The sequence below is a fragment of the Toxotes jaculatrix genome, chromosome 17 (assembly GCF_017976425.1).
Source record: "Toxotes jaculatrix isolate fToxJac2 chromosome 17, fToxJac2.pri, whole genome shotgun sequence".
Lineage (NCBI taxonomy): Eukaryota > Metazoa > Chordata > Actinopteri > Toxotidae > Toxotes > Toxotes jaculatrix.
In genome coordinates this window covers 3,127,626-3,140,959 of record NC_054410.1, presented here as the reverse complement: position 1 = coordinate 3,140,959, position 13,334 = coordinate 3,127,626, and the positions used below count along the sequence as shown (strand labels likewise).

At 43.7% G+C, this 13,334-nt stretch overlaps 1 protein-coding gene across 1 annotated transcript in view; it reads right to left on the bottom strand.

Moving 5' to 3' along the window:
* Positions 1 to 13,334, bottom strand: part of atrn (attractin) — a 110,993-nt gene that overhangs the window by 42,355 nt on the left and 55,304 nt on the right. The window contains exon 25 of the mRNA XM_041060111.1: positions 12,579 to 12,640. Coding sequence (XP_040916045.1) covers positions 12,579 to 12,640 — 62 coding nt within the window. The remainder of the gene's footprint in view (positions 1 to 12,578; positions 12,641 to 13,334) is intronic.

Genomic DNA, 13,334 nt, shown 5'->3' with positions numbered 1-13,334 from the left:
TAGTCTCTCTCTCTTTCTTTCTCTCTCTCTCTTTGTGTGTGTTCCCCCGTTCACTCCACTTCTCCTGGCTGCTTTCACACTTGCACTTAGGGAGCTGTGAGGAAGTCAGGGAAGAGAACCACAAAAATAAAGACAAAGAGAGTGTGTATGTGTGAGCCTGTGTATGTGTATGCACAGATACATCACAGACAACATCTCCTGCCATCTGAACTTCATTCCCTGACTGTCACGCCTTTCGCTGATTTCCTGTCAGCGCTCCTGCAGCTGTCTGGCCCAGACTTTCTATGTTTCAGCTCACACAGTGTTGGCAAGTGGCTGCTGATGAGCGAAGTATCAGCAACGTGATGATGGCAAAACGCCTCAGCGCCAGTGATCCACACATTTTCATCCAGGAAAACAATCAACTATAAAAATAGAAATTCGCACATTTAAGCTTTATGTCATCTTGGATGGCTCAATCCTGACGTATGAACACAAACACTAAGTCGCTTCCAAAACTACACAACTCAGCAGCGGGACGCTGGATTAAAATGTCACAGTAAGACAACATAAATGTGTTTAAAATGAGCTATGGATGTATTATGTGCATTAGGTTTTAACGGTAATGAAAACAAACTCAGCCGGAAAATGCATCAACAACAGCACCATAATGCAAACTCAGTGCTATCACCGTTCACAACGACAGCGTGCGGCTCTAAACGCTGCTGGTTTTAAATTCAGCTTGGCAGCGGCACTTGTAGAGTTCACAAGCTGCTTTCATTTAATTAACATCCCATCTCTGTAATATTCCCAGGCCCAAGCATTCAAACGCTGAACGTTACAGAAGACATCGGTTAACAAACTAAATGATGTCAATTGGCTTCTATTTGCAGTTTGACCGACATTTATAGTAATATATAACAACAACCGCTGCTTACTGAGGTGACATTAATCTCAACACTGATGATAAGGCTGTTTACATGCACACGACAAACCAGGTTACTCAGGTCAACACAGAACGCGTTTAGAGAAAACTGATGCTGCTACAAACTGCTTCCTGATTCCTTTCTGTGTGTGCGTTTGTCCTTACAGCCACAAATGTGTCTGGATTTTACAAAAAAGTCTCGATGTTCAGCAGCAGAAACTTAGACTTATTTAGTCTTAAACTCTGGGTGGGATTTTTTTTAAATACAAGAACAGATCGCAGCATGATCTCTCCTTTAATTCGTCTGCTCGATTGTCACAATGCTTTGCATGTTCTGAAACCAGTTTAATGTGTATACATGGTCAGGAAATCAGTATTCTCCGCAAGAAGTCTAGCTGGAGAACTCTGGTTTCTCAAAGTCCCTACCCTGATTGCACAAACTGATCTTGAGGTGCAAGATAACCTGGATTGATTGATTAATGGTTAACAGGTAACTGCTTTTACTTTCTGTCTACATTTAACCACACTGAGGCCGAAAGCTGTTGGCTCTGAATTTCCTAAATCTAATTTTGCTTTATTGTTTCAAGTGCAGCAGATTTTCTTCTTTTATTCAAGATCACAGGAATAATGTATGTGAATTTCTATTTTCTGAGGTTAGAAGTGGATTTAATTAGAAACTCCAAGTTGAGGCATAATTCCAGAGAGGCCCCTCACAGATTCTTCTGTATAAAGTTTTACCACCTTTTCAATCTAAATGTCTTTACCCATTTTACTACTGGCTGTGATGCGTTCAGATCTTTATTCATTGAGCCCACATCCCACCCTGCCCACGCTGTGTGACTTTTTAAAGTGCCATCCATTCAAAAAATTTCCCTTATCTCTCCAGGCTGAAGAGGACTCTTAAGAGATCCGTCCGTTCAGCCATCTTATTGATCTGGCTTCCTGCTCGCTGCTTAAGAAGCGACACGATGCTGATGAATGACTCACGTGAATAGATATCAGCCTCGCATCAAAGGCCTCCCTGCCCAGCGGAATGGGAGGGAAAAAGAGCGAGAGAGAGAGAGAGAGAGAGAGAGAGAGAGAGAGAGAGAGAGAGAGAGAGAGAGAGATAGAGAGAGGCAAAGGGCGGAAGGAGAAGAAGAAGCAAAGACAAAGAGACAGAGGGAAATGGACAGTAATGGTGACAGACAGAGAGATAAAGACATATAAGAGGTTAAAGTGCAAGCTAAAGTCAGAACAATGCACAAAGCAAAGAGATAAAGAAGAAAACAGACAGAAGATGGAGACCAGAAGACAAAGACTGAAAGACAAACACACAGAAAGTAACAACAGAGAGACGGACACAGACACAAAGAGAAGAAGACACAGATGGAAACAGACAGAGCACTCCACTTCATTTGATCTCAACCTCCACAAGGGAGGTTGGCTCCCCCCAACCACCACTACATAACACCCAGAGCTCCCAGTCTCACAGTGAACAGAAAGGAGAATCCACCAGCAGGAGGAGCAGGAGGACTGACAACGCATAACTCCATAACTCCTTCATTTGAATTGATTCCTACTTTAATGGAAAGTATTTCACCTCACAACCTGAGAAAACACAGTCCTGTTCTACCTGCTCCATCGAGAAGCCATTCCAGATTTAGTTTTTTTTCCAGTATTTTTAGGGAGTGTGGGAGTGTGCGGAGTTTTCACTGTAAACCACCACAGTTTTGACTTTATTCACCTGTCACTCACCGGATCATATTGTGTGTTTCCTCAAGGCCAAACAAACATGAAGAATGCATTTCCTGTCTCACAGAACGCAAAGCATTTTACCGAATGTTCTCAAACCTGCAATGCTTACTTTAGCTGGCGGTCGGCTTCTGCTCAGTTTATTGCCACACTGCTGCCACCAACTGTTCCTTCTGCATGAGACACAATACAAGCAAAATGCAGGTCTACTTTTTAAAACTAATGGTTACAAAACTCAACTGGGCACCTTTAAAATGAATGGTTTTAAAAGACATCCCATTCTCATCATAGTGTTTTTTTTTTTTTTAAATCAAGCCAAATACCAACTACTATGCAGAAAATATTGTTTTCACCCTCACAGCTAAAGAGGGAACACCGAGTCTCGAAAACACATTAGTCAAAATCAGATAATGATAATCATCTGATTCCCAAATTACGTTTGCTAACAGGTATTTCTTCTACCTGCTATTTTGGTGCCACTTATTTTTTTTCCCATAAAATATCAGTAACAAACATGTGCTTTTGTAATTTTGTTGTTATCTTGTTGTATCTTCATTGAAGCGGACAAACGATATATTTAACTAGACATCGTGTGCATTATGCACAACGTGCTTTAACACTGTATACTGCTGCTTTAACATGATGTCAGCGAGGTTAAGTGGCATTCAGCGTTTCTGCCATCATCAACAGAAACGCTGGAAAATGTCAGTGAACACTGTCACTGGAGTTACAATGGATGGAAAGAAAAGGGTAAAGGAAGAGAGGAGACATACGCCTACATACATACAACCACTATCCTGTTATATTGTTAACCTTTGATTCCAAGCTCAAGCCTGAAACACACCTTTGGTTGAGCTGCTAAACGGCCAACTGTGGAAAAACGTGGCTGCATTACGGGACAAAGCTACGACTGTGTAACTGAATTTGACACAGAGTGAACATGTGTCCAGGTGTTCTTGATTAAATGAGGCTGACAAATGATAGAAGCTGCCTGTTCCCGTGGCAGACCGAGCGTGTTACAGCCACGAGCTGCTGAGGCCAGAGAGGTGAGCTCTGACGTGTCACTGGCTAACCTGACAGCAAAACAACAGCCACAGGGCAAACGGCAACAGGCCGGCTCCGTTGTCTATAGCCAGCCGAATACTAATCCGCCTGCCTGCCCCTGGCTTTTACTCTGGGGTGGGAAATTAAACCTGCTCACCAACCAAATGCCATTTCATTTTCACTATGGCTGATAAGTTTGTCGACTGAACCATACACTAACCCGTAGATGCTCAGAGGTCCCGTTCTGCCCTGCACTCGTCGTCACTAAAGCATGCAGCACCATGGGTGGTGGGACACTTCCAAGAAGTCTGACCCACCTGAAACAGAAGCAAGGCTGAACATGTCGCAGAATACAAATTTCTGCATAACCTCTGCAGCTTTGGATCGTTTGTTTACTCACTCCTCGCACTCTTTTTATGTTTGGTAAAGGAGACAAAAAACAAAATCAAATTTGGCATATTTTTAAAAGCAGAATGGGAGGTTTGCAGTCCACAAAGAAGCATGCTGCGACAGAGTGTGCACATTTTGCCTGGCTGAACACGTTATTTATACCAATTCACAGATGTTAATTAGTGACAGATAATTAAATTTGCCACAGACAGTTATCATTTCACCTCTTAAAGCGTGTTAAGATGACAGAAAACTAATTAAAGCTGAAGCTTTTTTGGTTTGAAAATTGCAGTTTTTCAAAATGGGAAGTTCAATAAAATAAATATTAATCATTTTACATTAAGACACATCCTTCGTGCGGTAAATCTGGCCACTGCAGCTGTAGTTTACTAACATTTACCTGAAGGAAGACTGAGAACTTGCAAAATGTGAGTTTGCTGGGAGAATACAGTACTGCCTGTCTCACGTGTAATCTAGAGAAAGAAGAAGCAGTGGCGACAAAAACTCGGGGATAAAAACAAAAGCTGCTGTGAAAAAAAAAAAACGGGACAAAAGCAGCTGAGGGAATGTGAGGATTTAGAAAGCGTTTCGTGAATAAAGGAGCAGATTCCCTCTGAAAACCTCAGAAAGCCGAGGCTTCGCACTTTTCATTCTGAACAGGTAGAGATCTGACCAAAAAACAATGAAGTGATGAAATAAGGGCTTTAACACAAGTCATGTTATATATCAGACAATGCTGCAATAGGATGCATGAGAAGACCAATGCCACTTTTTTTTTTTTTTCCTGCAAGCATTTGCTTTTGCTCATATAAACCTGTCGAAACTTATTTCGCCTGAAAGAGCAAAGAGAGTCTGAAAGCACACGTATGGAGGGAGTGGACACGAGGCCGATCGGATGGGAAGAAAAGACTTTGCCTCCCTCTTGGGACTCCCCAGGAGTGCATTACGGCCCAGTTCACGTTCCTGCCTCTCTCCTCCCCACTCATTACAGGTGAGGAAGACGAGGAGGAGGAGCACAGACTGGACGTTCCGAGTCAAACCAACTGATCTGACTCATTTATTATTAACCGCACGCAGAGCGGCTCCCGGCTCCTTGCGGACCTATCGGGAAGAAGGTTTAGCCGCGAGGCTCTTCTTACACTCTCTCTCTATCTGCTCCATCTTCCACTTGTATCTCTCTCTCTCTGCCTCCTCGCTGATGACCTGACAATGAGGTCAGATACAAAGAAAGAGTGTTAAAGAATGCAAGAGAGGGGAGAAAAGGAGATGTTGCGAGAGGTGGGGCGAGAAGGGCTGAAGAGAGAAGAAAAAAGGGGGAAGAAGGAAAGCAGGTAGGCCGAGGTGGAAGATGAGGTTAGGGTTGGAAATATACAAGGAATAAGAAAGACAGAAGATGGGAAGAAGAAAAAAAATGAGAAGACACTCAGGCAGGGTGGTAAACAGACAGGAAACGATGCAGCAGCAAAGGTTCAGGTAAAGATGGAGAGAGTGAGAGGAGGCAGAGATTCACAAAGAGAAAGAGATGGACAACTAGAAAGCTCAGAGAAGAGGAGATTCTGACACAGCACTGGCATATGCCCCTGCTGAGTGCCCAGGGAGGCCCCTTAGGACCGACAGACTTGAATGTGTGTTGAGTATCTACCTCTCTCTCCCTCGCCCTTGTCTTGGGGGTGGGAGAGACAAGGAGAGAGAGAGAGAGAGAGAGAGAGAGAGAGAGAGAGAGAGAGAGAGAAAAAGAGAGAGAGTCTGCTGTCAATCAACAGCACAAGGAGCAAGCTGAGGGCAAACACAACTCTGAGTGTGAGCAAGTGTTAGTGTGTGTTTTGAAAGAAACCATGGGTGAACTGTGTATGAACACATGACGACATTTTAACAGTATGAAAGTTAGTGTTAGCCTCCACCCACACCTCCTGTCACCTGCAATTATGTGTGTGTGTGTATATATATACACATATATTCTTTACATGTGTATATATAATAATATCATATTAAATTATATTATACTGTAAGTTTGTTTATGCAAATCAACCTTTCAAACATTTGAACATTTGCTTGACAGTTGGCTGAACAGATGAAATCACAGCTATCGTCAGTGTTTTGAGCTGCAGAGCCGTCCACACTCTGTCCTGCTGTCAATCACCTACCACCCGCCCTGTCGCTCCTGTCGGTGATGCTCATGCAGGCCGACGCTTGTGTACAAACACGAACTTGTGTTAAGAGGGAGCAGTGAGCGCCACGGCACATATCGCAGCCGAGGTCAGTGTCACTTTCTTCTTAACTAACTGCACTGATGGAGATCTTTCCGGATTTGAACACACAAAAACTTCGATGTTCGATAATGAATCCACTAAGACCGAACACCACAGGGGAAATAATCGAGAACGATATGTCGTTAGTAAACGGGCTGCAGTTTACACTGACATTTGGAATTGATTGTATTGACCTGACCCCAACTCTGGCACTCATGCACTGATGCAGGCTGAAGCTTTAAAGGTGCAGAGAAAAAGAAGATCCAGACACCGTGTGCGTGCGTGTGTGTTGTGTGTGTGTGAAGGACAATCACAGAGCTCAGAGGGCACACAGCACCACTGAGTGGCCAGCTGCCTCCTATGTTTGAATAAAGAGTGTTTCTGAGTGCATGCATGTGTGCCTGAGTGTGTCTGTACAAACATCTGTGTACATTTCCCTGAATTTCTGTGCCAGTGTCTGAATCTGCACATGTGTTTAAGAGGCTGAGCACTGAGATGATGATCACAACAACAGAATTATTTATGTTCGGTTGCAGGCCGCTTCCACCTGCCAAAATATGCATGAGTTGCCACTTGGTTGTCCTCAGAGCCTGGGGCCAACACAGAGAGCCCCAAAATGATGGTGTGTGGCTGGGTAGATGTGTGTGTGTGTGTGTGTGCGTGTGCATGTGCTCCCATATTTGAGATTGGTCATGGATGCATTTGTTTACCTTTGACTACAGGACAGTTGGGCACCAAAAAAGTGATACCAACCAGAACTGGTTCTCAAACGATAATACTTAACCTCATTATGTGTAAATGGGTGATGCTGATCCCTCAAAAGCAAAAATCAATCCATTTGAACGGTAAGTACACCCAAACCAGTTGAGAGTGAGGTCTTTGGGTTGTGCAGAGAAACTGACATGCTGCTGTTTTCCAAATATATTCTTTCACTTGCGCAAAAAAAAAAAAGAAAATTACTTCTGCTGTATTATAGTGGCAGCAGAAGTATCATAGGCGGCTATCTAAAATATTGGGCAAATAAAACCAAAACTAGGGCATTTTTTTGTGATTTGAAATTCAAATATCGACAGTTTTTCAGTGTGACTGCTGCAGCATGAGCACAAGAGGTTAAAGACCGGGCTGGGGAGGATGGGAGGGCCAGTAGAGGGGGAGGCAGAAAGAGGATAAGAGGGACATATACGGCTGGGATGCTGACTCAAGAGACCTGGGAGTGACGACACTAATCACCTCTCTGCTTTAACGAGGCAAATGGTTCAGACCAAGGTCAGTGAGTGGAATAACACTGCTGCATGCTGATGGTGGCTGGGCAGTGCCGGAGGAACCACTGTTAGGTAGATTTTGATGGTAGTACGATTATACTCAAAGTCACGACCAAACAAAATCAGGAAAACATAAACAAAAAGCCAAACAACTGGAGTCAACGTGACCTTTTGACCTCAGATGGGTCGAAGCTGAAGGCCGGAGCTTCGGAGCTTGACAAAAGAAAAGGCCCCAACTGAAAGCTCATCTTCACTCAAACTTGTCTTTGTCTCATAAGAGATCGTTTAAGTCTCCTTGATGGCAGCAGGCAGATTCATTCATATCACAGAATCCCAGCCACCCACACACACACCCAGGCTTGGCTCAGGGAGGGCAACCTACTGGTGCCCCATCGTTTAAATGCCTCTGCCCCAGCCAAATTAACATCCCCCGTCTGTTCAAACAGCCAGCAAAACAATATAAATCATTAATCATTTAAAATACACAACCCTGATAAAATGATTTTTAAATGTTTTTCAGATTTTAATAATTAATCTCAAAGAGGACGACATTTTTCAAGGGTGCTGAGGCTGCCAGGTGCTGAGTCACATGTCACTCTGTGTAGGTCTATGGTCATTACTGGCGCACAATTATGCTGTCAATGATTTGAAAAGGCTGGAACTTTTTGTGTCCTAGATAAGGCTGCTGTCGTTTTACAGACTCCATAACCAACAATGTGTTAGTCCATCTCTCAGTACTCAGTACCAAACACTAACCCCGTCTGTGGCTCCAGGCCAGTTCATTCCTAGTTTTAGTTTTTAGCAAATGTTTGTTGGGGACTATTTTCTGCAGCGGATTAACAAACATTTGGCCCTCAAGTGAGCATCACTGCCGCAGGATGTGTGGGTCAAGGTAAACTTCAGCGCCAATGTTTGTGGTAACGAAGGCAGTGTGGCTCACTGATGTGTACGCCCTGTGAGACAGAACTCAGGAACTTTGCTCGCCATCATGACTTCACCTTGAAAGACTTTTGAAATCACAAGACCCACGATCTTAAGAAGCTCCACCAAGTTTAAGCCTGCTGATTTCACTGGTTGTGACAACTGTCACTGGCAAATCTTCTCTGCTGTAGCTAAGAAACTAATTCATTTAAAAATGATAAACATTTTTTGAGTAGGTGAAACAAGAAAATGTTTATATACTCACTCGCTGCTCATTTGCACCACAAAGAAAAGCTCAGCACAGTGGTTCGTCCTGATGAAGTCAGTGAATGCAGTGAAACCTCATATTAACTTTGAAAATGCATTTGTGCATAGAAAGAGGACTGTGGATTTTCTTGCGTAAGATGGTGATCACGGTCTCTATGGAGACAAGGGATGAGTACAGCAACTTGTAGCTTTTTCTATGTGCATATGAAATGTGAGCATTGCATTAAAATAGACCTGAAATCAGAACCTATTCTTTAAGAGTCTGAGGAAACAGACTCAAGTGTCTGTGACTGGTGACACTTTGGGGTGCTCAACACTTCCAGCGTCAGGGGTTTATGTCCCACTGGGACCACTCATGTACTAAAAATATACAGTAAGCACTCATGTCAGACGGAAGTGGCCACAAAAAAGCACAAGTTATTTTAATATTTGCTGTCAGGCAGCTCCGACGTGCCGCAGACGTACGCTCTCAGAGGAAGCTGAATTTTCTGGGACGTCAGGCCTCACAGCTGCGCTGACTATTAGAAGGTTAAGTCAAGTTTTTTGGAGGAGTAAACACCACAGAGGGACGACTTGTGGTCAGTGTTCTAGAACAGCGGTTCTGTTTTTCCTCCGTTACTTTGATGCATCCATCAAAAATAAAAACAAAAATAAACACAGGTCCCAGGACAAAGAAGTGGGACCCAGTGCAGGTTAGAGAAGCTGCATGGTGTCTTCAGAACTGACAGTTTTATCACTGCCTCTTAACATTGTTCTCTTTCTGGAATTTCACTTCACATCAAAACATTATCTCTCATCTCTTGTTTTGCCCACTCTGCTGTAACCTGGCTGATTCTACAGAACTCAGTGCTGCACTGAAATATCTGCACTTTGCTGAATAGGACATTAAAGTGTTCTTATGTAATTTTGTTAATTATATATTCGAGCACCATTAATTCTCCAAGACAGGCACAGATGTAACCTCTGTAGGTTAAGTCCCTCTTTCATATGCACCTTTGCTGAACTACTTCTGAACATTTGCTTCATAAACAAGATAAACTATTCAGAAAACATAAACAAACTTTTTTTTTTTTTTTTTGGGAAGGAGCTTGTAACCAGTTGGCTGGGGGAGAAAAGATGATGAATTAAGTCAGAATTCAAAACTAGCAATAGCTGCAGAAAAATTTCCATGACAAATATGTCCCAGCATGCCCTGTTTAAAAAAAAAAAAAAGTTGTACTTTATGATAGCTCTTCTAGCTTCCTCCATCCAGCAGTTCAGACTTATGGAGCCAAGAAATTTGTCATTCAGGTCACTATTAATTCAAAGGGCGCTTGCTTCAGCAGCAGCCAAGTTTAAGATTAAAAACATCACAGCTTGAGAAAAAAAGGTCAAGAATACATTTTCAATGCATTTCCAAAAATGTTTTGGAAATTTCACATTCTCCAGGGCTTTTCCAGGCCTGGAAGAAAACATTCAATTTGCTCAGCTAGAGAAAAAAAATTCTGTAAAACATTCAGTTTTCCAGAAACGCCGGGGCTCTGCGAGTCTGTGCTTTGGTTTTAAAAGGGAAAAAAGTGCTAATTCACTTTTAGAAGCCATGATTCAACATAACAAGTCGACGGTGAGAAACTGCCGCACAGCTGGACGTGAATATGTGAATGCATCTGTTTGCTGTTAACGCTGATGTTTAATGCATCGGTTTTGTAGCTGGAGAATGCATGTGGGGGTATCTGTGCTGGTGCTGCAGATAACGGGATGGCAGCACCTTCATCTGTCCCCACAGGGAACATGGCACAGAGCGAGAGAAAGAACCGCGAGCGAGAAAGAGTGAGATTAAGACAAGGAGAAAGTCTGAGCGAAGAAGAGCAAACAATTTTCACGTTAATTAGCATCCCTCTCCTCCCCCGCATCACAAACAATGCAGCGCCCAAAGAACCAGAAGCAAACAGGGACAAGGCTGCGAGCTCGCTAACTTTAGGTCTCTAGTCATCAGTGCTGAATCAGAGGCACGCAGCACACACATCAAAAAAGACTGAGCTGTGGGATTAAGAGCAAGTCAGAGGGAGTGGTGGGAGGCTCGGAGGAAAGAAAACAGGGGAGGGAGGGAGGAGGAGAGGGGATGTAACAAGGGAGATAGACAGAGGGAGGGGAGTAAGAGAAAAAGAGAGGAGGCATAGGGAGAAATGGAGGAGGAAAACACAACAGGAGGGTGAGATGGAGAGCCAGAGATGAAAGAAGAATGATAGGAAGAGAGCATGAGGGGGAGGGAAAGAGGGAGATAGGGAGAATAGGAGAGAGGCAGGGGAGAGGCAAAGTCGGGGATGGAACAACACGAGGAAAGAGCAGGAATAAAGGGAAACGTAAAAAATGATGAGTGAAGGAGGGATGGAAAAGGCGAGCTAGAGATGAAAAAGAAAGAAAAAGTGGAGGAAGATGATTAAAAGAGGGAGAATGTCAAGAAAAAGATGGAAGAAGCAACTGAGAAAGAAAAGAGTGTGCTCTGTTTGTGGATTGCTGCGATGCCTGCTTCCTGCACACAGCAGGCGCAGGTTGTATGCTTCGAATGCTGACACGCAAACACTCAAACGCTGACGCGTGTGTATAAACATACCAGCATCATGAGCGAGCAACTGCAGGGTCGGCATTTGTATGCAAAGGGGGTGAGGCGTATAATAGCAATTGCTTTAATGCTGAACACCATCCACAGCACACCTCAGCGAGGAAGGTGATTTATTCAGTCGATGCTGAAACATACTGTTACCGAACACAAAAGGCTGGTCACCAAACAATAAAAGAGAATCCTTCGAATCAGCCCTATCAAATCTCCCCGCCTTTACATGGCGGCCGGATCAATAAAAGCAGCATGACTTGGAACAGCCAGCCATTTTTTTTTTTCCAATACAAAGTGGAGAGCACAAAAACATGACAAAGTCCTACAGTTCTCCTCTGGGCAGCAGCCGCTCGCAAACAAACATACAGGACACTCAAGAGAAATAAATACACACACGTGCAGCGAAGCATGCAGGGCACAAACTTGTGCAACCAGTTTTTGGTCCCGTTCATTTTTAAAATCGATAACACATTACAACAGTTCCTGAAGAAGGGAAATACGGGCCCGGGGATTCATCACAGCTCAACACACGCACGTGTGTTCAGCCCTGGCAGCAGAACCGGTGTCTCCATCATTACCAAGCAGCGTGCCGCTCTGCCAACAATCCCTGAGAAACCTATTTTAAATTCCAAGATCCGAAGCTGATTCACACTCATCAATCAGATATGTCACGGAAAAAAAACGTGTGCAAAGCCATGTGCACATACCTCCATCTCCATGCCATCACATGGCATCATCAACTTGAACATTGGATTCAGTGTAAACATCACACAGCAGCAGTGAGGGGAATGTGGGGAACACACACGACCTGAACACGGACAGAGACAGTGACTAGCTGGTTGAACACAGTGAAGCATTTAGCAGCTACCGATGCTGGTGCTTCCCTTCAGTAGCTGGTAAAGATGAAAACAGATCAAGAAGGAGCGTGAATCTTGCCCTTACATTCATCAGGTCACCAGAGACATGGCATCTACTGGATGTATATAAATAAGCAACAGTAAAAGCTCCACTAATTAAATCAAATCAGTGAATCATAGAGCTCTGCACCTCAGCAGAGCGAATTAGCCTCTTTACATGTTTCAGTTTTGGAAAGATAATGGTGCTCTGTTGCTTGTAAAATTGCAAGCCAGGGCTTTGTGTCTGCCACCACATTAACACTAACACGTCTGTGGTGTGGAGTGAGTGAACTGAAAGGAGGATAGAGTCCTGCTCACCTGAAGAATGTGACAAAGAATTGCACCAGGTCCATGAAGTTACTGTGCTGGGAGAAGGCAATCTGTCAGAAGGAAAAGAAAGGACAACAGACAGGGTTAGAAATCTGCTTTAATACAGGAGGTCTGAAAACAAAAGGTAAGCATTATACTCTCAAACATGCCAGTTTTAGACTGGAGTCGACCTTGTAGATCTGACAAAAGGAACAGAGATGAGAAGGAGAGATAATGCTGCATCTGCTCACAAAGGCAGACGGTGCACACTGTACATTGTTTATGACATATGCATATTTATGATTCTGTGTTGTCAACATGCACTTGTACCTGCCTTATTATGGTGGTTATATTTCTAGTGCTTCAAAACTTCAATCACTGTCTTAAGATAAATAATTTTTTTTTTTTTTTGTTTGGTTTTTTGGTACCCACAACTCACAACCACTGGGAGGTTCCCAGTCTGTCTGCTTATCTGTGTTCCAGACTACATGCCTGTCAGAGCAGCAACACACCAGCTGCTCACAGCCCGCTCAAAACCCCCCCCCCCCAAAAACCCCAAAACTCATTCCTGCACATGTGGGCAGAAATATTCACTATGTGATCGTCACAAGAGCAACTGTACTAACAACATCCTGTCATCAGGGTTGCCAGGGGTAACATTGGCAGTGTTGTACCACCTCCCCATCCCCTCCTCGTCGTCTCTACACTTATGCCTGACCCCCCAACCCCCGCCTCCAAAAAACCAAAACAAAATGCCCCACAGTG